Source organism: Danio rerio, chromosome 7 (assembly GCF_052040795.2).
Source record: "Danio rerio strain M-AB ecotype USA chromosome 7, GRCz13ab, whole genome shotgun sequence".
Taxonomy (NCBI): domain Eukaryota; kingdom Metazoa; phylum Chordata; class Actinopteri; order Cypriniformes; family Danionidae; genus Danio; species Danio rerio.
This window is the reverse complement of record NC_141027.1, coordinates 78,265,970-78,290,665: the sequence shown is the minus strand read 5'-3', so window position 1 is coordinate 78,290,665 and position 24,696 is coordinate 78,265,970. Positions and strand designations below refer to the sequence as shown.

At 42.4% G+C, this 24,696-nt stretch overlaps 2 protein-coding genes across 64 annotated transcripts in view; one reads left to right on the top strand and one right to left on the bottom strand.

Moving 5' to 3' along the window:
- cacnb2a (calcium voltage-gated channel auxiliary subunit beta 2a) overlaps nt 1–22,904 on the top strand; it is a 47,223-nt gene extending 24,319 nt beyond the window's left edge. For 3 of the 40 annotated variants that reach the window (XM_087260069.1, XM_087260062.1, XM_087260068.1), the window contains exons 7-14: nt 872–952; nt 3,494–3,552; nt 9,320–9,429; nt 9,864–10,015; nt 10,731–10,826; nt 13,244–13,438; nt 18,126–18,363; nt 20,272–22,904. In XM_087260069.1, the coding sequence (XP_087116195.1) occupies nt 872–952; nt 3,494–3,552; nt 9,320–9,429; nt 9,864–10,015; nt 10,731–10,826; nt 13,244–13,438; nt 18,126–18,363; nt 20,272–20,321 (981 nt within the window). In that variant the 3' untranslated portion in view covers nt 20,322–22,904. The other 37 variants (XM_087260056.1, XM_087260045.1, XM_087260054.1 and 34 more) reach the window with 23 other exon arrangements.
- The window catches only part of nsun6 (NOP2/Sun RNA methyltransferase 6), a 36,088-nt gene continuing 11,424 nt past the window's right edge, over nt 33–24,696 (bottom strand). For 8 of the 24 annotated variants that reach the window (XM_087262440.1, XM_087262447.1, XM_087262438.1 and 5 more), the window contains one exon: nt 33–980. The gene's annotated coding sequence lies outside the window, so the exon portion shown is untranslated. Of the gene's footprint in view, nt 981–12,947; nt 13,758–15,062; nt 15,221–24,696 lie in introns of those variants that run through there. The other 16 variants (XM_087262444.1, XM_087262451.1, XM_087262441.1 and 13 more) reach the window with 3 other exon arrangements.

Sequence of the window (24,696 nt, the reverse complement as noted above, 5' to 3'; positions counted from 1 at the left end):
TTATTTATACAGTAAATCAAAAATTATCAACATTTCTCATAGCATCAGTTTATTCACTATAGTTTACAATGGGCATAAAAAATATGACAAGAGTTAAACTGGGTGATAACAATGCCATCTTGACAATGTCAGATAACTTTAAACAATGATTGACAATAATTACACAACTCTAAGTACTCTATCAATGCTCAAAATCAGTCTGTAACCAGATTCATATATAAAGTGTTACTTCAACATCGATCTTGTATACTATACACAACTGTATAAATAATAATGGTATCATTTGCTTACTGTTCTGTTATAAAACCCTGGTAAGAATACATCATTCTACTAAACATGGTGTGTGTTTTGAGTTTTCAAGTGGGTGTCAAATTTAATGTAGGTTTGTTTTCAGCCAAAATTAATGCATTACATTAGTTATATATAGAAATGCATGCAAAGAACTGCTGTCATTTTTTAAAGGCATAGTTCACCCAAAAATGAACATTTGCTCATCATTAATTCTCCCTTGTGTGGTTTTATGAGTTTCTTTCTTCTGTAGAACCCCCCAAAAAAAGATATTTCAAAGAATACAACCCATTGACTTTCGTAGAAGGCAAAAATAATGACTATGAAATTCAGCCAGCTACCAGCATTCTTCAAAATATCTTCTTTTGTGAAGAAAGAATCTCAAATAGGCTTTGAACAAGTCAATGATGATCGAATTTTCCTTTTTGGGTGAACTGTCCCTTTAAATATTCAGCAAATATAAGAACATGCCTGCTGACGTTAAATTTGACACTTGAAGCATTTAGGTTGGTCTTGATCGTTGTGTCTCTGTATCGTGTAAGGTGAGTGTGTGTTTATGTTGTGTTTGTGTGCCGCTGTACAGACGGAGCATGCTCCTCCATATGATGTGGTGCCGTCGATGAGGCCGGTTGTTCTCGTTGGACCTTCACTCAAGGGCTACGAGGTGCTGCAGAAAGTATTGTGATGCCGTACTGAAACATACAACACACAGGCTTATTGTAAATACGTGCTCTAGTCTACATTTTTGTAAAGCTGCAAAAACAACATACATTTGACTGCAGTTTGTAGGTTAAAATTAACACTAGGGGGCAGTATGACGCCAACAACTTTTGTTTCTTTTCACACTTATGATATTTACAGGGACATATTATTGATGAATGCAGGATTATTTTTCGTGCAGTTCTTTGCACAATACCAAAAATAAATCCTACAATAATAAAATTCCTATCTTAATAAGGACAACTTTTCTGGCGTGGTCAGTTTGCTCAGGAGCTCACCTTGTATGTGTTGAGCTTGTGCGGCAGAAGGCTTGGGTTTGAAGTGAAGCATGCTTCCACAAGAGATAAAAGCAATGTGAAATCAAGGTAAAACTATGTTTGCTGTGCACTTTTCTCTTACATTTGCTTTTAAAAACACTATTATATTATAGCGAAGAATTTAGTTCAGTGGTTGGATAGCTGATCCGTATGATAAGTATGGTAAGTAACGCATTTCAGAAAATGGCAAAAATGTAGCCAGCACCCTCTAGTGGCTTTGTTATCTGAAACATGCAACAAAACATACCCTTAGTAACGCATTCCATATTGGCAAAATGTAGCCAGCGCCGTCTAGTGGCTTTGCTATCTGAAACGTGCAACAAAACATACCCTAAGTAACGTATTTTAGATTCGCAAAAATGTAGCCAGCACCCTCTAGTGGCTTTGCTATGTAAAATGTGCAACAAAACGTACCCTAAGTAACGTATTTTAGATTAGCAAAATGTAGCCAGCGCCCTCTAGTGGTTTTGTCATCTGAAACGTGCAACAAAACACCCTTAGTAATGCATTTCACATTGGCAAAAATGTAGCCAGCGCCGTCTAGTGACTTTGCTATCTGAAACGTGCAACAAAACGTACCGTAAGTAATGTATTTTAGATTAGCAAAATGTAGTCAGCGCCCTCTAGTGGATTTGTCATCTTAAATGTGCAACAAAACACACCCTTAGTAACGTATTTCAGATTCGCAAAAATGTAGCCAGCGCTCTTTAGTGGATTTGTCATCTAAAACGTGCAACAAAACACATCCTTATTAACGCATTTCAGATACACAAAAAATGTAGCCAGCGCCCTCTAGTGGATTTGTCATCTGAAATGTGCATCGAAACATACCTAGAGCTACGTATTTTTGGTTTCGCAAAAAAAAAAAATGCTGACTGAAGCATGTATTTCCAATGAGCCTGGGTTGAAAACTTATTAAAGTGCGCATTACAGTTACAATCACATTTAAAGTTACATTAAAGTTTATTTTGCTAGCGTTTGTTTTGGTAAACCTGAAGCAAAATCTTACAATGTTCTATCGCTCTGTAACGGCAGTTGTTCTCTGATGATGTCAGTTTGACAGTAAAATATGCACAGCTATGCCCTTCCACCTATTACTGATGGTGCATTAGTCAGAAGTAATGTCGGATAAATTGTATTTACGAGTTGAACGCCACCGTTATTAAGGCGTTATTATGAGTGACAAAACTAAATTTTCTTTAAGCATCGAGTTTCCAACGCTTCTAAGGGCCCACACATTTTGGTGGCCCCCAGAGATATTATTAATGGCCCACAACATATACCCCCCCACTCCTTCCACTTTCGTCTGCGACACCCCCTCATCCTCCAATGATGGTTGGGTTTAGGGGTGGAGTTTGGTGCCACGCCTCTTTTTAAAAACCAAACAATTTTGTACGGCTGATCTCGAATTACTGAATTAGCCACTAAACTGACAAAACGTAAAATAGTTACGTTTCCTTGACAAACACAATACATTACTAAAATATAAAATAATATATATATATATATATATATATATATATATATATATATATATATATATATATATATATATATATATATATATATAAAAGTTGACAGGTGGTCAACGAACTGGTAATGCCTGAAACTCCTCTTTAAATGTTCGTCATTACATTTCTGTGTTCATATTTTGAACGATTTCTTTCGCAAGGGCATATTAATTTAAATTTACACTGCAAAAATATATGGGTGTATATAATTTAAAAGCGTAGTATTGCATTATGGGATTTTGTTTCTCTGTTTTGACAAATTTTGATGCTGAAATTTTAACTCTGAAGTTTGACAAAGTGACTTTTAACTAAAAATGTTGGGTTATTTCAACTCAATTTTGACAATAATATGAACAAAACCAATCGTTGAGTTTATTTTCTGTAATTAAATTGTACAGGGATAAATTTAACCCCACGTTTGTTTTTGTACTTACCCAATTTGATTTGAAACCCTGTGTAATAATTTAAAACAATACATCGTCATGGTTGATGTCATGTAAAATACAATATAAAACCAGCCAATGAGCTGCCAGTATTTTTAACCCGTCAAGCATTTACATTAGCTTTCTGAAGGTAATAGATATACAGTGTGCTAAAGGTGGCAGACAAGTGACCAGTGTTTGTTTTGTGTGTGTGTGTGTGTGTGTGTGTGAACAGGTAACAGATATGATGCAGAAAGCGCTGTTTGACTTTCTGAAGCACCGGTTTGAGGGGAGGTGAGTGTGTGTCCCGCTCTTTCTCTTCCTCCTCAGGGATAGTTAGTTTATATATTTGTGTATACGTCACGCGAGTCTGTGGAGTTTCTTTAAATAGTCCCATCTCATTGCCTTAATTGGCCATAAGCACACAGTCCACTCACATGCTTCTGCCTTCCCTGGACTGAAGCTTCCCGCACAACACGGCCTGCATTCACAGTACGACATTTAATAAATCCATCTGTAAAACTGCCCACACAGCTCTGCATTTAGAGCATGACATTAAGCAAATATATCTGTACGACCGCCCGCACAGCACACCTCTGCATTTACAAATCTGAAACTTTATCCAGAGCTAAGTCATACTGTACATGGTTTGAAATTAAATTAAAATGTTTTTTTAAACTATTGTGCAAAGTTTTTGCCTTCAAATAATAATAATAATTTTGACTACTATATAATGCTGACTGACTGACCCCAGGGTTGTGGGTACTTCTTCTAGTATCCGCCCACACACACACTGAATGGAGCACTAGATGCGGGAATGCTCAAAATAAATGCGCACATTTTGGGAAGACAGGAAGCGTGAGTTGTGTTAAAGAGATAGTTCATCCACACAAAAAAAACTGATTTCTTGTTCATTTACTTAGATTCATTTCATCCAAGATGTTCAGTAGAGCAGTGGTCCCCAACCTTTTTTTCACCGCGGACCGGTCAACGGTTGTCAATTTTACAACGGGCTGGTGTGGGGTTTCTTCACGTGAACACTGCTAACTTACTGCGCTCGTGCATCCAGCTTAATCATGAACAACTCAGTGCGCATGCGCTAGTTGCACTATCGCAGTCTGATTATGTTTCAATAAAGGTTTATATGCATTAAATACATAACATCAGTGCCAAACATCTCAACTGACGAACATATTAACAATAATACAACCGTATAGCCGAATTAAATGTATGCATTGCCATGTTACAGCCCTAATCAGGGCCGGCGCGTCCATAGTGGCAACCTAGGGCGGCAGTATAGAGAGGGCGGCGTCCGCAACACCCCCCTTACCACCCGCGTCCTCAGTTATGTCCGCGACACCTCCCTCACCACCTGCGTCCTCAGATATATTCGCGCATAGGCGACAGAATAGAGAGGGCTGCGTCAGTAAGCGACACCTCCATCAGCAACCGCGCGTCCTCAGTTACATCCGCGCATAGGGCAGCAGAATAGAGGTCTGCGACACCCGCGCGTCCTCAGTTATATCCGCGCATAGGGCAGCAGAATAGAGGTCTGCGACACCCGCGCGTCCTCAGTTACGCCCTATTCACACGGGGCGTCAGCGTCAACGCTTCCCATTCACTTTGAATGGGTGACGTCAGGCGTTGCCGAACTGCATTGTGGATCCGTCTGCGCCGCTTCAGAAGCGTTCCTCGCTGCAGAAGTTGGGACCAGCTCAACTTTTCAAGCGCCGACGGAAGCGTCAGCCAATCAGATCGCTGTATGCAAATACACCAGCTCAGACAGTGGCCTATTGCTGACTGAATTTCATTGGCTGACGCTTCTATGACGATCGTTTCAGCTCCAACTTCAGACACGCCCTCTGTCAAGCGTTGACGCTGAAGCCCCGTGTGAATAGGGCGTTATATCCGCGCTTAGGGCGGCAGAATAGAGGTCTGCGACACCTGCGCGTCCTCAGTTATATCCGCGCATAGGGCGGCAGAATAGAGGTCTGCAACACCCGCGCGTCCTCAGTTATATCCGCGCTTAGGGCGGCAGAATAGAGGTCTGCAACACCCGCGCGTCCTCAGTTATATCCGCGCATAGGGCGGCAGAATAGAGGTCTGCGACACCCGCGGGTCCTCAGTTATATCCGCGCTTAGGGCGGCAGAATAGAGGTCTGCGACACCCGCGCGTCCTCAGTTATATCCGCGCTTAGGGCAGCAGAATAGAGGTCTGCAACACCCGCGCGTCCTCAGTTATATCCGTGCATAGGGCAGCAGAATAGAGGTCTGCAACACCCGCGCGTCCTCAGTTATATCCGCGCATAGGGCAGCAGAATAGAGGTCTGCGACACCCGCGCGTCCTCAGTTATATCCGTGCATAGGGCAGCAAAATAGAGGTCTGCGACACCCGCGGGTCCTCAGTTATATCCGCGCTTAGGGCGGCAGAATAGAGGTCTGCAACACCCGCGCGTCCTCAGTTATATCCGCGCATAGGGCGGCAGAATAGAGGTCTGCAACACCCGCGCGTCCTCAGTTATATCCGCGCTTAGGGCGGCAGAATAGAGGTCTGCAACACCCGCGCGTCCTCAGTTATATCCGCGCATAGGGCGGCAGAATAGAGGTCTGCGACACCCGCGGGTCCTCAGTTATATCCGCGCTTAGGGCGGCAGAATAGAGGTCTGCGACACCCGCGCGTCCTCAGTTATATCCGCGCATAGGGCAGCAGAATAGAGGTCTGCAACACCCGCGCGTCCTCAGTTATATCCGTGCATAGGGCAGCAGAATAGAGGTCTGCAACACCCGCGCGTCCTCAGTTATATCCGCGCATAGGGCAGCAGAATAGAGGTCTGCGACACCCGCGCGTCCTCAGTTATATCCGTGCATAGGGCAGCAGAATAGAGGTCTGCAACACCCGCGCGTCCTCAGTTATATCCGCGCATAGGGCAGCAGAATAGAGGTCTGCAACACCCGCGCGTCCTCAGTTATATCCGTGCATAGGGCAGCAAAATAGAGGTCTGCGACACCCGCGGGTCCTCAGTTATATCCGCGCATAGGGCAGCAGAATAGAGGTCTGCGACACCCGCGCGTCCTCAGTTATATCCGCGCATAGGGCAGCAGAATAGAGGTCTGCGACACCCGCGGGTCCTCAGTTATATCCGCGCATAGGGCAGCAGAATAGAGGTCTGCGACACCCGCGCGTCCTCAGTTATATCCGCGCATAGGGCAGCAGAATAGAGGTCTGCGACACCCGCGGGTCCTCAGTTATATCCGCGCATAGGGCAGCAGAATAGAGGTCTGCGACACCCGCGCGTCCTCAGTTATATCCGCGCATAGGGCAGCAGAATAGAGGTCTGCGACACCCGCGGGTCCTCAGTTATATCCGCGCATAGGGCAGCAGAATAGAGGTCTGCGACACCCGCGCGTCCTCAGTTATATCCGCGCATAGGGCAGCAGAATAGAGGTCTGCGACACCCGTGCGTCCTCAGTTATATCCGCGCATAGGGCAGCAGAATAGAGGTCTGCGACACCTGCGCGTCCTCAGTTATATCCGCGCATAGGGCAGCAGAATAGAGGTCTGCGACACCCGCGCGTCCTCAGTTATATCCGCGCTTAGGGCGGCAGAATAGAGGTCTGCAACACCCGTGCGTCCTCAGTTATATCCGCGCATAGGGCAGCAGAATAGAGGTCTGCGACACCCGCGCGTCCTCAGTTATATCCGCGCTTAGGGCGGCAGAATAGAGGTCTGCAACACCCGTGCGTCCTCAGTTATATCCACGCATAGGGCAGCAGAATAGAGGTCTGCGACACCCGCGCGTCCTCAGTTATATCCGCGCATAGGGTGGCAGAATAGAGGTCTGCGACACCCGCGCATCCTCAGTTATATCCGTGGATAGGGCAGCAGAATAGAGGTCTGCGACACCCGCGCGTCCTCAGTTATATCCGCGCATAGGGCAGCAGAATAGAGGTCTGCGACACCCGCGCGTCCTCAGTTATATCCGCGCATAGGGTGGCAGAATAGAGGTCTGCGACACCCGCGCATCCTCAGTTATATCCGTGGATAGGGCAGCAGAATAGAGGTCTGCGACACCCGCGTGTCCTCAGTTATATCCGCGCATAGGGCAGCAGAATAGAGGTCTGCAACACAAGCGCGTCCTCAGTTATATCCGCGCTTAGGGCGGCAGAATAGAGGTCTGCGACACCCGCGCGTCCTCAGTTATATCCGCGCTTAGGGCGGCAGAATAGAGGTCTGCGACACCCGCGGGTCCTCAGTTATATCCGCGCATAGGGCAGCAGAATAGAGGTCTGCGACACCCGCGCGTCCTCAGTTATATCCGCGCATAGGGCAGCAGAATAGAGGTCTGCGACACCCGCGCGTCCTCAGTTATATCCGCGCATAGGGCAGCAGAATAGAGGTCTGCGACACCCGCGCGTCCTCAGTTATATCCGCGCATAGGGCAGCAGAATAGAGGTCTGCGACACCCGCGCGTCCTCAGTTATATCCGCGCATAGGGCAGCAGAATAGAGGTCTGCGACACCCGCGCGTCCTCAGTTATATCCGCGCATAGGGCAGCAGAATAGAGGTCTGCGACACCCGTGCGTCCTCAGTTATATCCGCGCATAGGGCAGCAGAATAGAGGTCTGCAACACCCGCGCGTCCTCAGTTATATCCGCGCATAGGGCAGCAGAATAGAGGTCCGCGACACTTCATTTTCATAACCGGTCACTTTCATTTTCACATATTGGGGTTGAAGGCGGCATGATCGTCCTCTGCCTAGAGCGGCAGTTCAGCTTGCTCCGGCCCTGGCCCTAATGAGTATGATTATCTGAAACTCCATATAGATACATATTGCAGTAATTTCAGCTACTTACTTAGCGATGCACGCACACATATATGCACAATCCTTAAATGCTCTACTGAGTTGGACTCTATTGACCTTATTCTAAAATGCGGAAGTGCGCCTGTTTTCGCGATTGTCTTAGAACTTCCGATTCAGTCACCTATGGGAGAAATGACAAGGAATAATAAACGACAGAAAACGGTCAAACTACTTGCTCTACAAACAAATGTTTGCATGACTATACAGACCAAGTAGAATAATATAATATTAGAAAATATCAAATTGCAACATCAAGCAGCGTAACGAGCAGTTTTTAACGTCAAAAAATGAATGGAAGTGAATGAGACCGGAAGTCGCGAGACAAAAAGATTCAAATGGCAGCGCCTGCTGGTCGGCGGAGAATAAGGTAAATACTTCCTGTTTTTTAACTTTAAACTATCAACAACCACCAATGAGTTATATTCTATCGTTCTTCCCGCTCCGTGGTGGATTTTGGCATAGTCCATTTCACGTGAGATGGCGGGGGTGAGTGGAAGAAACCAAGTCGCGGGGGGGATATTTTCTACAGAAATAATTTATGATTTCTTATGTGGGCCGGTACCAATTGTTCCGCGGACAGGTACGGTGGTTGAAGACCACTGCAGTAGAGCATTAAAGAAGATTTTGAGCTGAATCCGTAGTCCTTGGAGATCCATATAATAGCAATGAATGGTGACAGGTTTATTGGATTAAAAATAAACACATGCAAACGAGTCCAAATCAATAGCCGTGGCTCCTGCTGACACACTGAGGTCTTGTAAAGTCAAACGATTGTCCGTGTAAGAAACTGAATATTCATTCAGTCATTATTTTATTGGCTTTATTAATCAGGGGTCACCACAGTGGAATGAACTGCCAACTTATCCAGCTTATGTTTTATGCAGTGGATGCCCTCTCCATCACTGGGAAACACCCATACACTTTCATTCACACACATACACTACGGACAATTTGGCTTACCCAAATCCCCTATAGCGCATGTGTTTGGACTGAGGGGGAAACCGGAGCACCCGGTGCAAACCCATGCCAAAACACGGGGAGAACATGCAAACTCCACACAGAAACGCCCACTGACCCAGATGAGGCTTGAACCAGCGACTCCAAGACCTGTGCCTCTAGGAACAGGGTTGGGAAACACTGCATTCAAGTACTTGTGTTTGATTAGCATTGGTTTGTCATCTGTGTTTTCTGTGCTTCAGGATAACCATCACAAGAGTGGCAGCTGATATCTCTCTGGCCAAACGCTCAGTACTGAACAACCCCAGTAAACACGCCATCATCGAGCGCTCAAACACACGCTCCAATCTAGGTGAGAGCAACACTTGCACACTCCTCTGCTCTTTGAAACTGACCCTTTTAGACGTTGACCCTAATTGTGGCATTTTGGTTACTGTCGCTTTAAATGCAAACGAGATTGTGCTCTTTTCAAAAGAGGGCGGAGCTACAGATGCCTATGTGTCAGCATAAGTGGCAGATTCAAAAACAGCATGCTAATGAGGGAGAGATGGTCACTAGTGGGCGGGGCTTTCCCCCTCTGATGACACGTACAAAGAGAGAATGTCAATCAAAGTGTTTCTGCAGACTGTTTTCATCAAGTCTGATTATAAAAAGTAGATTTAATACATGTTTAGCATTAGAGCCTGGTTATATTTACAGACTGCTACTAAACAACCCCCCCTATAAAACTTTTACTTTACTGTAATGCCTTCATTCTGTGAATTGTGTCTGTTTGTTTGTGTGTAGCGGAGGTTCAGAGCGAGATCGAGAGGATATTTGAGCTGGCCCGAACGCTGCAGCTGGTGGTTTTGGACGCCGACACAATAAACCATCCGTCACAGCTGGGGAAAACCTGTCTGGCACCCATCATTGTCTACATCAAGATCACCTCTCCAAAGGTTCACACTCAGATTAGACACACACACACAGCTCTTGTGCATGTGTGTGAAATAAGGGTGTGAACTTATGGTCTCACGGTTCGGGTTATGATTAACGACTGCAATGTTTTGCATACACAATTTTTAACTTGACTTAACATGAAGACGGTTTTTAATTCTAGCAGTCAGATATAAAGTTGAAGTCAAAGTTATTCGCCCTCTCGAAATTTTTCACAGTATTTCCTGTAATATTTTTTCTCCTGTAGAAACATTATTAACTTATTAGCTTATTTGTTTTATTTCAGCTAGAATAAATTTAAAGCCATCTTAAGGTCAATATTATTAGCCCCTTTAAGCTATATTTGTTTTGGATTGTCTACAGAAATAAACACTGTTGTACAGTGACTTGCCTAATTACCCTAACTTGCTTATTTAACCTAGTTTTACCTACTTTTAAGCCTTGTAATGTTTTCAAAATCAGTATACAGTTCAGACCTAACGATTTATTATTTAATGAAACAGCCATCATATTTGTTACGGATTAAAAAGGATGTCATGAAAACAACTTCACTGTCATGCTAGTAAAAACTGTAGAGTAGCCCATTACTACTTTTAAATGAGTTACTCAATGTTGCATATTTCGACTTTTCTCTCTATATTCTCTCTCTGACAGTTTGTTATGACGTTGATGTTGAAGTAGCATCACTGCTATGTGTTGTGTGTGTCGATCTTTCAGGTTTTGCAGAGATTAATCAAGTCCCGAGGAAAGTCTCAGGCCAAACATCTCAATGTACAGATGGTGGCAGCTGACAAACTGGCCCAGTGCCCTTCAGTGAGAGCACACGCACGCACACACACACGCACGCACACACGCACGCACACGCACACACACACACACACCTATTATTATTTCTTTTGACATGGCTCTATGATGACATTGTATGGGTTTCTATTTTAGTCTCATATACTAGATTTTTAATTATCCAAGGTCAAAAACTCTTTCATTTTCTCAGCATATTATTGCAGCATCAGCTCTTTCTCTGTGTCTGAAACTGTTCAATGACCCAGTCCCTATTTTCCACCCATTTTAGAGAAACTACTTTGCTCTTATTGGTCAGATGATCCTCCACTATTTTGCTCTAATTGGTCAGATGATCCTCCACTATTTTGTTCTGATTGGTCAGATGATCCTCCACTATTTTGCTCTAATTGGTCAGATGATCCGCCACTATTTTGCTCTAATTGGTCAGATGATCCGCCACTATTTTGCTCTGATTGGTCAGATGATCCTCATCTACTTTGCTCTGATTGGTCAGATGATCTGCCACTAATTTGCTCTGATTGGTCAGATGATCCTCATCTACTTTGCTCTGATTGGTCAGATGATCCTCCACTACTTTGCTCTGATTGGTCAGATGATCCTCATCTACTTTGCTCTGATTGGTCAGATGATCCTCATCTACTTTGCTCTGATTGGTCAGATGGCCCTCATTCACTTTCTTTTGATTGGTCAGATAACTCCTCCTTTGCTCTGATTGGTCAGATAAAGCTCTACATTGCTCTGACTGATCAGATGACCCTCATCTACTTTGCTCTGATTGGTCAAATGCCGCTTCTTTAACCGTCTGTGATTGGTCAGATGATCCTCCTCTACTTTGCTCTGATTGGTCAGATGATTCTCCTTTGCTTTGATTGGTCAGATAAGCCTCCCCTATCTTGCTCCGATTGGTCAGATGACTCCTCTGCTTTGCTTTGATTGGTCAGATGATCCTCCTCTACTTTGCTCTGATTGGTCAGATGATCCTCCTCTCCTATGCTCCGATTGGTCAGATGATCCTCCTCTAATTTGCTCTGATTGGACAAATGATCCTCCTCTACTTTGCTCTGATTGGTCAGACGATGCTCCTCTACTTTGCTCTGACTGGACAGATGATCCTCCTCTACTTTGCTCTGATTGGTCAGATGATCCTCCTCTATTCTGTTGTGATTGGTCAGATGTCCGTCCTCTATAATTAATATAAATTCAAACTACAAACACAAGTGAAAAATAAAAAAGTGTTATAAATCTATGAGGGTTTAGTGGAGAGGCTTGAGTAAAGCAGTTTGGATGATTGTTTAATATACACCCTGATGAAAAATATTTAGTTCATGTCACACTTCATCAGCATCACAATCAGTATTGTGAACATTTATAAACATACGATATGTCATTAGGTTTTAATGGCACAATTATCCAAACACATGAGTAGATCTCTCAGCACGAAGAGCACTGAAATGCCAGATTAACAATGCTGCATCTCTGATATGGTAGGAAATTATTAATAAAAGAAATGTGAATGATGCGACAAGATGATAGACAAGGCATGTAACTTAGCAACAGAAAAGTTCATTAATGGTGAAGTGTGTTGTCCCACATGCACAAAAAGAGCATACATGGACCCTTTTCACATTCATGGGTTTCTCAGCAACAGAAGTGGTCATAGTTGGTAAACTTACGCCCCATTCAGTGTCCCTGGACGTCAGCGTCAACTCTTCCCATTCACTTTAAATGGGTGATGTCAGGCATTGCTGAACTGCATTGTGGATCCGTCTGCGCCGCTTCAGAGGCGTTGCTCGCTGCAGAAGTTGGGACTAGCTCAACAGACGGAAGCTACAGCCAATCAGATCGCTGTATGCAAATACACCAGCTAGACAGTGGCCTATTGCTGACTGAATTTCATTGGCTGACGCTTCTATGACGATCCCTACAACCCCAACTTCAGACACACCTTCAGTCAAGCGTTGACGCTGCAGCCCCGTGTGAATGGGGCGTCAGAGCGTAGTGAATGGCAGAGTATAACAAATAATCTTTTTACTATCCTTTTTGCTGAAATAACAAACAAAAAACTCCACCATGGTGTTATTAAGACTTTCAGAAAGAGGAAAACAATAGTGTGAGACTGACAACAGCAGATAGAAGAGAGAATAATGTCAGATTTACTGTGCCTCCATACACACTGCATTACCTACACTTCACACAAGCGGCCATTCATTGTTTTGTTTTTTTGTAATTTGATGCAAAGATGATTTAATACATACATAAACACATATAAATGTTCATATGCTATTTAAAGAAAATCTAAATATTAACATTGTTCAAGGATTTTAGATGCTGATGAGCGTTAAACACATCATAACAGTCTTGTAAACAGGGTCCATTAGGAGATTTGGGACGCAGCACCAATAAATGTTTGTTTCTCCTCCCTCCAGGAGCTCTTTGACATTATTCTAGATGAGAATCAGCTGGAAGACGCCTGTGAGCACATGGCCGACTATCTGGAGCTATACTGGAAGTCCACTCATCCTCCCAGTGGCGCTCCGTCCACTCCACTGCTGGACAAACTGAGCGCAGTGACCGCAGCTGCAGTGGCCTGCAAAGAGCAGCTGACCAACACACAACCCAAGGTGAAGAAACAGCTCACACACACACTTACATGGGCAAACTCAGAGAGAGAAACAAAACATGTTCAAGAAGAAAAGAGTGATTAAAACAAATATTTGGACTCAAGTATCATTCGTTAATATGGAGGAGGCGGGGTTTATGACTTATACTGCATCCAGCATCCAGGGGGCGATCAAAGAGCTGGGAGCTTCACTCGTAAGGATGAGTGAAGCACACAAGTTCGGAAAAAGAGGCTGTTTCTCAATATGCGTTCTTCAGCGGTCTTGCGTCATCGTGTTCTCGTGTAACGTCATCATCAGCTGACAAAGTTCAGTTCCATGACTCAAGACCGCAAGTACGGAGGACGCGTGAAACTTCCCGGATGTGATCTTGATATCAAGGACGCACTGATGCAGACTTGAGCACCAATCTCGCTCTAGAAGTCCCAGAAGTCATTGCGACTGGAGCATAGATATATACACTAGATGTCGCCTGGCCTATCGTTGTCTATTGTACAGAATGCGTCAATAGCGCCGCCAACTTGCTACAGGGTAGCGCTCCTTTGAAATGAATGCGGGACCAAGGTACAGTGGAGGACTGTGGCCATCCAAAGCCAGAGATATACACATATATATTTATGATCGGGAGTTTTCCTAGATGTTAGTATGTAATTTTTTTTTCTAATTACGAAATTTATAATTTTACATCACTTTTCTACATTGATGGATCAGTGACCGCACGGGCATTCCTGACAAAAAGCTTGTGTTTGTGTGTACAGAAATGTACTATCCACCCTGCCTGTTAAATTTGATCTAATCATGTCCTGAAACACAGCTCCTCTCCTGCTTTCACTTCTCATACTGACGGAGGGAGCGATTCGTTTGTGAATGAATCTCCCGAACGACTCTTTCACTAACGTTAGCCGACAATAATACAAGTTTCTGGCAGCGCAGCATCTCGTTGTCATTTCTTTTGCATTGTTTGCTGATTTTATTCAACAAAACTAGCATAAGCCGAGTGTTTAGTGCGAGTTGGAGCTGCTTTGCCGTATGGTGAATGCAGTAAGTGACTGTTATCATCAATAACGTTACCTGATTAGCACAAAAGTTCAGAACATACAAAAACAGAAAAAACATAATATTACCTATGAAATGTTCTGCCTTTGTGCTTTGATTTCTTTGTTTGCTCGTTACTACACCCGTAGACAGCACTAAAGTCCCGCATCTTCATGTAATAACACTGTCTTGACTAGTGCGGTTGAATGACAGTTGTCCTGGGAGAACTGTACCAATGTGGCGGCGCTATAGAAGCATGCTCAGGGTCCCTATGCGATATCTAGTGTATATATCTATGCGACTGGAGGTGGGAAGCGCAGCATTTTATTTAGATTATTATTAAAGTTCAGAGATATGACTTATTTACCTCAGGAGTTTCCCTAAAGGAAATGGTGAAAGTAAACATTGCCATGAACATCTTCATACAGGAATGAACACATTAAGGGTGTTTGTTTGCTGAAATTCGTATTAAAATCTGTTTTATTTATATTGTGCAGAGTATATTTATAATGTTTTTATGCAAATTATATATTTTGAAGAGGGGAAAAACAATAAATTGTTGTATGAGTGCTGCAATGTTTAAATAATTTACCATTTGAAACACGTGAAGGTCACGTGACCATCAGGAAGAACGCAGCGCCTCATTTCTCAAAGGACGCGTTCTCTGCCCTCGCGGTCTCCTGAGTTCGTTCTTCCGAGGACACCTGGCAAGACCGCTCGCCACAAGAACACAAGTCTGTTCTCTGTGTTCTTGGAATTGAGAAACAGCCATAATGAAGTTAAAACGTTTCTTTAAAATACATTTTAACACCTTAGTTGGTAACAACTGCCTATTATTGGTAGTCGAGTACTAAGCCGAAAATAAAATAAATGAATGAATATACAAAACAACTGAACATAATCCAGAAAAAAGATAATAAATAAAACAACACAAGTACTTATTTGAATGATGCTTGATCTTAATCTAGCAGAACGCTCAAGCAATTTCCAGAAATAGTCACAACTAATCAAACAAACAAGAGTCATAAATGTTACTGCAAGATTAACCGTGCGTGATGTTCATGTGTTTTTGCAAATATGCTAATAACTCTGTCGACAAACACTACGGCTTGTCAGACTGAGGAGGCTGTTCCTATTGCAGATGAGTAGCCTCAGTCACGGTGAGTGTGTGTGTGTGTGTGTGTGTGTTTTCACATGATCATATTCAGGTAAAACTTTATGATTTAAGGAATAACTCACCCTAAACCCCTCACATCAGGGGTCACCAATCTCAGCCCTGGAGGGCCATTGTCCCTGCAGGGTTTAGCTCCAACTTGCCTCAACACACCTGCCTGGACGTTTCAAGTATACCCAGTAAGACCTCGATTAGCTTGTTCAGGTGTGTTTGATTAGGGTCGGAGCTAAAATCTGCAGGACACCGGCCCTCCAGGGACAAGTTTGGTGACCACTGCTTCACATACTCATTATGTCAGTGGTGTCCAAACTCGGTCCTGGAGGGCCGCTGTCCTATAGAATTTAGCTCCAACCCTAATCTACACACCTGAAGCAGCTTATCAAGCTCTTAGTAGATATACTAGAATATACTTCCTGTAGGTGTTTTTAAGCAAGTCGGAGATAAACTCAGCAGGACACTGGCCCTCCAGGATCGAGTTTGGACATGCCTGCATTATGTGCTTTCATTACATGTTAAAGTGCTGCATGAATATCCACTTTCCAACACAATAACGAGGCAATAAAATAAAAACTTATACTTAAAAATAATAAGCTGCATAGGAAATGAGTTCGGTTTTGGGTGAACTGTTCCTCTAAATCGTACTGTTGGTGGCTATTTGATTGAGAGTTACTATATTTTTATTCTCTGCTAAGAAATCTACTGTGTTTTTGCAGTGATTTTAGGCCGTACTCACACTAGGTACAGCTGCCTCGAACCGTGCCAAAGCATGCTTGTCCCCCCTCCCGTCTCCCCCGACGGCCCGTGCTCACACCACAAACGGGCTTCGGCACGCTTACGTCATCGCTGCTGCGCTGTTCAGTGAGAAGCGCTCTCTCACTCAGCAGCACAGTGGAGATTTCTCTAGTTATATCGTTTCAGTCGGTTTGATATGCCGTCAAATATTTCGCCAAACAGTCCTTAGGGATGCGGGGACACGCAGTCAGATATTTAGCCGAACAGATCCGCCACTTTTGCCGCTCATAAACAATCATAAAGCTCTCGTGCTGCAGGAATGAGGAGGTCTGCTGAAGGCGCAGCTGTCCTGCAGTGAGGGGTTTGCGTTTTTAATAAACTACGGCAGTTTGCGTTCACTGAACAGTAAGAATGATTAATAAATCCATATGAAACAGCCCCTTAAAAGTCACGTCTCGCTTTCAGTTTCGAGCCCAAGTGAACCGCGCTCATTCAGCGCACTCACACTTCTCAAACGATCCGGGAAACGGGCCTGGGCACGGTACGGATGGCATAGTGTGAGTAGGCCCTTAGTGTGTGTGTGTGCTGTATTAAAAAGTCATATTGATGAAATGATGATGATTTTGGGAACACTTTACACTTAGGTTCAATGTGGCAACGTTAGTTAATCACATGTAATTATAGAGTAACTATATATACAACACATAATGCAATTACTCAACATATTGTGTGTTTATTTTTCCTAAACATTAGAAAAAACTAATTATATATATGGGCCACTCTTCAACTAAGGGCACTTTTAGCCTTGTGAAGTTGAGAAAAAAAAAGCCTGTCAATGCAAGCCTCTTCTCCCACTCTTCACACACTGATAGCAACACTGCAGGAGAAATGCCAGCACAGGCTTCCAGTATCCGTAGTTTCAGGTGCTGCACATCTTGTAGCTTTACACCATAGACAATTGCCTTCAGATGACCCCAAAGATAAAAGTCTAAGGAGGTCAGATCGGGAGACCTTGGGGGCTTTTAAACTGGCCTACGACGACCAATTTAGTTTTCAGGAGACTGTTCATCTAGGAATGCTCGGACCTGACACCCATAATGTGGTGGTGCACCATCTTGCAGGAAAAACTCAGGGAACGGGCCAGCTTCAGTGCATAAAGAGGGAAACACATAATCATGGAGCAATTTTAAATATCCAGTGGCCTTGAGGTTTCCATTGATGAAGAATGGCTCCACTATCTTTGTTGTTTATGGTGTGAAGATACAAGATGTGCAGCGTCTGAAACTACGGATACAGGAAGCCTGTCCTGGCATTTCTCCTGCGGTGTTGCTATCAGTGTGTGAAGAGTGGAAGAAGAGGCTTGCATTGACAATCCAACATAATGAGCAGCACATTAAACACATTTTATAAGTGGTCAGAAACTTGTAAATAACTCATGAAAGAATAAAGTTAGAGTAAAACCAAGCACACCATTGTTTTTCTTGCGAAATTTCTAATAAGATTGATGTGTCACATGACCCTCTTCCTATTGAAAAAAAAAAAGTTGGATCCAAGATGGCCGAATTCAAAATGGTCACTACCCGTCTTGAAAAGTTTGCCCCTCACATATACTAATATACAAACAGGACGTTAATATCACCAACCATTCCCATTTTATTAAGGTGTATCCACATAAATGGCCCACCCTGTATATAATTGAGTGTGCAAATCATGACCTCTTGAGTTATTTTGTATGTATCGCTCAAACAGGGCACCGGCAGTGATGAGCATGCAGATCGAGCAGCGGCCAACAGGACTAGCTTTTATGAAGACTATCATCACCATCATCATCCTCAACAGCAACACTACCAGACACAGAAGCAAGAAAGCTTTGAAGAAGAAGAGGAAGAAGAAGATGATGATGAAGAGAATACTGACCAAAGACACGACAACAGAGACCAACAAAACCATCACAAAAACCAGCACTCTTCATCCACACGGACCGAACGCCATCATCACCACCGCCACCACCACCATCATCATCATCACAGACACCATCATAGTCGCACCGCCAGAACACTGTCCAAACAGGAGACACTAGAGTCCACTGAAACCCAGACACACTCGCAACCGCAGCAGGAGGAGGAGCAGGAGTCTGTTCAACCCAACCATCATCGTCATCACCACCATCACCATCGTCATCATCACCGTAATGAGAAAGAGAAGGAATACGATCACAACGAGAGGAACAGCCGGCAAAGAGGAAAGCAGAAATCACAACGAGAACACCACCATCATCACGAGAGGAGAAAACATTATATAGAACAATGACACACACACACACACACACACACACACGTGGTACAAACACACACACACAAACTTGAGCTTTTCTACGGGCATTCATTCACTAGCCTAACGTCAATAGCTATATTTCCATCCACATATTTTTTTGAGGCGAAAAATTATTAGAGAGATCGATTTATTGCATCGCAATTCTTTCTTAAATCGATTCTGAACTTAGTGTTTAACAGCAGACGGCGCTCTAGGCTAGCGTTTAACAGCAGACGGCGCTCTAGGCTAGCGTTTAACAGCAGACGGCACTCTAGGCTAGTGTTTAACAGCAGACGGCGCTCTAGGCTAGCGTTTAACAGCAGACGGCGCTCTAGGCTAGCGTTTAACAGCAGACGGCTCTCTGGGTTAGTGTTTAACAGCAGACGGCGCTCTAGGCTAGTATTTAACAGCAGATGGCGCTCTAGGCTAGTATTTAACAGCAGATGGCGCTCTAGGCTAGTGTTTAACAGCAGATGGCCCTCTAGGGTAGTATTTAACAGCAGACGGCACTCTAGGCTAGTGTTTAACAGCAGATGGCGCTCTAGGGTAGTGTTTAACAGCAAATGGTGCTCTAGGCTAGTATTTAACAGGTGATGGCGCACTGGGTTTGTTTTAAACAGCAGACGGCGCTCTAGGCTAGTGTTTAACAGCAGACAGCGCTCTAGGCTAGTGATTAACAGCAGATGGCGCTCTAGGCTAGTATTTAACAGCAGACGGCGGTCTAGGCTAGTATTTAACAGCAGACGGCGGTCTAGGCTAGGTTTAACAGCAGATGTTGCTCCAGGCTTGTATTTAACAGCAGATGGTGCTCTAGGCTACTGTTTAACAGCAGACGGCGCTCTAGGCTAGTGATTACCAGCAGATGGCGCTCTAGGTTTGTTTTTAACAGCAGATGGCACTCTAGGCTAGTGCTTAACAGCAGACAGCACTCTAGGCTAGAGTTTAACAGCAGACGGCGCTCTAGGCTAGTGTTTAACAGCAGATGGCGCTCTAGGCTAGTGTTTAACAGCAGACAGCACTAAAGGCTAGAGTTTAACAGCAGATGGCATTTTAGGCCAGTGTTTAACAGCAGATGGCGCTCTAGGCTAGTGTTTAACAGCAGACGGTGCTCTAGGCTAGTGATTAACAGCAGATGGCGCTCTAGGTTTGTTTTTAACAGCAGATGGCGCTCTAGGCTAGTGTTTAACAGCAGACAGCACTCTAGGCTAGAGTGTAACAGGAGACGGCACTCTAGGCTAGTGTTTAACAGCAGACGGCGCTCTAGGCTAGTGTTTAACAGCAGACACCACTCAAGGCAAGAGTTTAACAGCAGATGGCCCTCTAGGCCAGTGTTTAACAGCAGATAGCACTCAAGGCTAGTGTTTAACAGCAGACGGCGCTCTAGGCTAGTGTTTAACAGCAGATGGCGCTCTAGGCTAGTGATTAACAGCAGATGGCGCTCTAGGCTAGTGATTAACAGCAGATGGCGCTCTAGGCTTTAAAACTATCCTGGAGCGCCGTCTGCTGTTAAACACCAGCCTAGAGCGCCATCTGCTGTTAATCACTAGCCTAGAGCGCCGTCTGCTGTTAAACACCAGCCTAGAGCGCCATCTGCTGTTAATCACTAGCCTAGAGCGCCATCTGCTGGCCTAGAGCCAATCTAGGCTCTGAATTCATTCAAGAGAAAATAGTGATGCACTCTGAAAATCTCAACATCGATGCAGAATGAGTTTCTTACTATTTGTCACCACAACTTATTTTGGCACATTAAAGGGACAGTTCAACCAAAAAAGGATATTCTGTTATAGATACTTTTTCTGTTAGAAAACACATTGGTTTTCTCAAACATCAGGCACTGCCTCCAAATGCAGGAACGCCAGAGTTTATTACGCTGTGTGTTTTCTGACACTTAGAAATGCAACTCATTTACTATAAGAGGAAAATAGAGAGATGAAGAGTATTGTCAGCTTGAAAATAGCATTTTTATTACTCAAACATTGTGACAGTTTTCCAGGAAGTGATGATGGGATGGAAATGGAGTTTTATTCACAAATGTTTTATGCAATATTTAAATTTTGCACATTAAATACATTTCAGATGGAAATATAGCTGTTGTCATGTGTTTTTAAAAGGGGATCAAATGTGTGCATCCGTTTGTTTTCCATGCGTGGACATAAGACAGGATAGATATTAATTTAATATTGCACGAATGGTGAAATGTGTCTCTGTAAAGGCTGCCTATTTATTTTTCATATTTTTATAAGCGAAAATTGATTTGTCAGATTATTGAATGACTGGTTCATAGGTGCATGTTATTCCAAAGAAAAAAAAAATAGTTTGTAGATTTTTTTTTTTTATAATCAAAAATAAATAATAGTGTGTTCTGCCTCTGGAACATGTTTTTCACATACGTGAGTGGCATTTTCACTGAATAACGCAAGGTTATGCATTTCCAGCTAAGAGTTAAATTATGAAATATTATTTGATAGTGAATGTTTTTGCTCTCTCTCTCTCTCTCTCTCTCTCTCTCTCTCTTAGAACTGCAAAAAAGAAATTAAAGTGAGATGTAAACTTAGAATGTAGGTTTAGGAAAAAGTAAAAAATTGCATTATTTATTTATTAAAACTCAAAAATGTTGGATTTAAACTGAAAATTTTAAGAAAAGAGTCAGAAGATGTGAGATGTAAAGCCAGAATTAAGAATCAAAAGTCACTTTTGAGATGTAAAGTCAAAATTCTGAAGGAAATAATTGAACTGAATGAAGAAAAGTCAGAATTCAGATGGAAAAACAGGCATAATAATTCAGAAAAAACAGGTCAGAATTACGAGATTTCACTTAGGAAGAAAATAATTCAGAGTAGCGAGATTTAAACGCAGAAAAAAATCTGAATTAACGTGAGAACTAAACTCAAAGTTCACTTTTCTTTAGAAATTGAAGAAAAGTCCAGAGTATAAGGTGAAAAAAAGCCCGAATTGTGAGATCTAATTTTTTATTTATATTGGATGTAAACCAATAATTTCGAGGGGGAAAAAGTTTGATTGTTCAGACTTTTAAGAAATGTTAGATATGTGCGATGCAGAGTCAAAATTCTGAAGGAAAAAGATGCATAATACACTTAAAATTCCTGGAAAAACAAGCCAGATTTAAGAGATATACAGTAAACTTATCATTAGAAGGAAAATCGATCAGAAATGTCAGATGAAAACTCAGAATTCTTTGAAAAGACAGTCAGAGTTTGAGATCTAAACTAAATCTAAATTACCTAAAATTAATAAAACAAATTGAGTTTTATGATTCTTTAAAAATCAAGGCAGAAATGATGCCATAAAAGTGTCAAAAATGGCTAAATGTCTTCCCTTGTTGAAGTCTGTTTGTTTGTTGCTTCTAACTCTGTTATTGGATACTATGTTCACCCAGAAAGACATTGCATTAGTTCAGCGTTTCCCAACCCTGTTCCTGAAGGCACAGCAACAGTACAGATTTTCATCCTCTTCCTATTCAAACACGCCTGAATCAACTCATCAGAACATTAGAAGAGACTCCAAAACCTCAAATAAATGGGTCAGATAAGGGAGACATCCGAAGTATGTTCTGTTGGTGTGTCTCCAGGAGCAGGGTTGGGAAGCACTGCATTAGGCTGTATGTGTTTTCTGCTGTTCTAGAAAATGCTTCTTGATTTACATTTTTTTGGATATTTAAACTTGAAACAAGACAAAAAAAAATTGTGAAGCATTTTTTTTTTTTTGCAGTGTGAGCATTTTTAAAAGCGCAAAAACGATTCAGTGAACACGCGTCCTTAGAGAAGAAAAATGTGTCGTGAAAGGCATTCGATGTTGAATTCACCACTGCATCTTCACTGCTGTTCTTCAGTCAGTTCGAAAAACAAAACAGGACATTCGCGGATGTCATTTTTATTTTTATTATTGTTATTTAATAGAAATGATCTGTGTGTTAATGTGGAAAAGGTGTGTATTGCCTTACATACAGGATAAAGACATTACAAGAGAGACATGATGGTTTTGGTTTGTTTCTCCGGCACTTTCTGAACAAGTCTGTCGTTGTACATTTGTTTTCACAAGTATTGTCTTTAAAATGATTCAAATATTATTATTAAAACACAGGGGACTGTATTACTGCGGCTTACGGGTAGTAATTATGGTTACACATTACAATGAGGTTGTGTCAGTTAATGCATTTACCAACATGAACACAAAATAAACAATACATTTACTGCATTTATTTATGTTAATGTTCATTCATTCATTTTCCTTCGGCTTAGTCCCTTTATTCTTCATAATTCACCACAGGGGATTGAAACGCCAGCATGTTTTAAGCAGCGGATGGTCTTCCAGCGGCAACCCAGTACTGGGAAACACCCATACACATTCATTCACACACACAGCCAATTTAGTTTATTCAATTCCCCTATAGCGCATGTGTTTAGACTGTTGGGGAAACTGGAGGAAACCCACGCCAACATGGTGAGAACATGCAAACTCCACATAGAAATGCCAACTGACCCAGCCGGGACTCGAACCTGCGATCTTATTGCTGTAAGGCGACAGTGCTAACCACTGAGCCACCGTGTCGCCAGTGCATAGTGCACTAACTCATGTGACACACATGAATAATGTTAATGCATTAGTAGAGGTTTAACTATGATTATTAAATGCTGTTCAAGCGTTGTTCATTGTTAGTCTATGTTAGTAAATACATGAATTAAGCCTTATTGTAAAGTGTACCTAATTACAGTGGTAGTGCATTTACAAAATCATAATCATTTACTAATATTCTATGTGGTATTGTTAAAATGGCATTTAATATTAAAGAAAAATTAAGAGACTTCATACATTTTTGGTTATTAATTCTCTTTACATTTATTGGAGAGGGCAACAAAAACATGTGATTGTAAGAAATGATCCTGCTCAGATGTTAACACCCCCTCATTATGGTCTGTGTGTGTTTTGTGATGATATTTAGGATTTGTCCTGAATAATTAAACACACAGACTGAATATACAGTATGATAATGATCCAGCTTTTCACACTAAACAATCACTATACAGTCATGAATAATAATAATATTAAATATTATTATTATTATTGCTCCAAATCACGATTAAGCACATCCAAAATAAAAGTTTGTTTTGACATATAAAAATATATATTTTTTTATTCAACAGCTCTGTCTGGTTCTTGAATCTGATTGGCTGATAGCCGTGTGATATTCTGCCAGTAACAGCACTCATACAGCCTCTTCACCCCTGTGTATTACGCAGAGGACACTCTACAGTTTGACAATTATTGCAGCTGTTGGACAACATAATGTACTTTTGAGGATTTTTAGTTGAGAAAGTTGTTTAGATCGCAACTGTGCAGTTTATTTATAAGGACAGTGCCTATTTTAAATATTTATAATTTCTGAGAGAAAGCGCATCGGCGGCTATTAGCCTGTTATTGAGCAGACTAAAGACGGTCGACGTTGTCTATCCACATTCAATTTCCATCCAACTTCTAACAACAGATGATCAAACCATTATAAAACTGGTAAGTGACGTTATAAATCTCTCTCTTTTGTATATAATGATTTTAAAGCACACTGAACTGAACTTAAACACTAAAAACTGAACTACTCTGTTCCAGTTACTACGACCATTTATGTGAAGCTGCTTTGACACAAACTTTATTGTAAAAGCGCTATACAAATAAAGCTGAATTGAATTGAATGTGTTGTAGTGCTGTATTTATACTATAGTTATTGCAGTATGTTGAGTGTGAGATGGGACTCACATATTAGGAATGTGTGTATTTTGTGTAGGCCACTCTTCGTATAACCAAAGAGTAACTGTCTTTGAGTTACTACTTGTTTGGCCATCTGTTTCTACTGCGAAAGAAGAAATGCCCGCATGTGTTTAACATTTTTCCTTATCACAAACACAACAGCAATCGCCAGACATGAACATTATTGAGCATGTCTGGGGTAATATGATAGGAGGCACTATAGATTCTGTCACCACTGCAGCAGGAC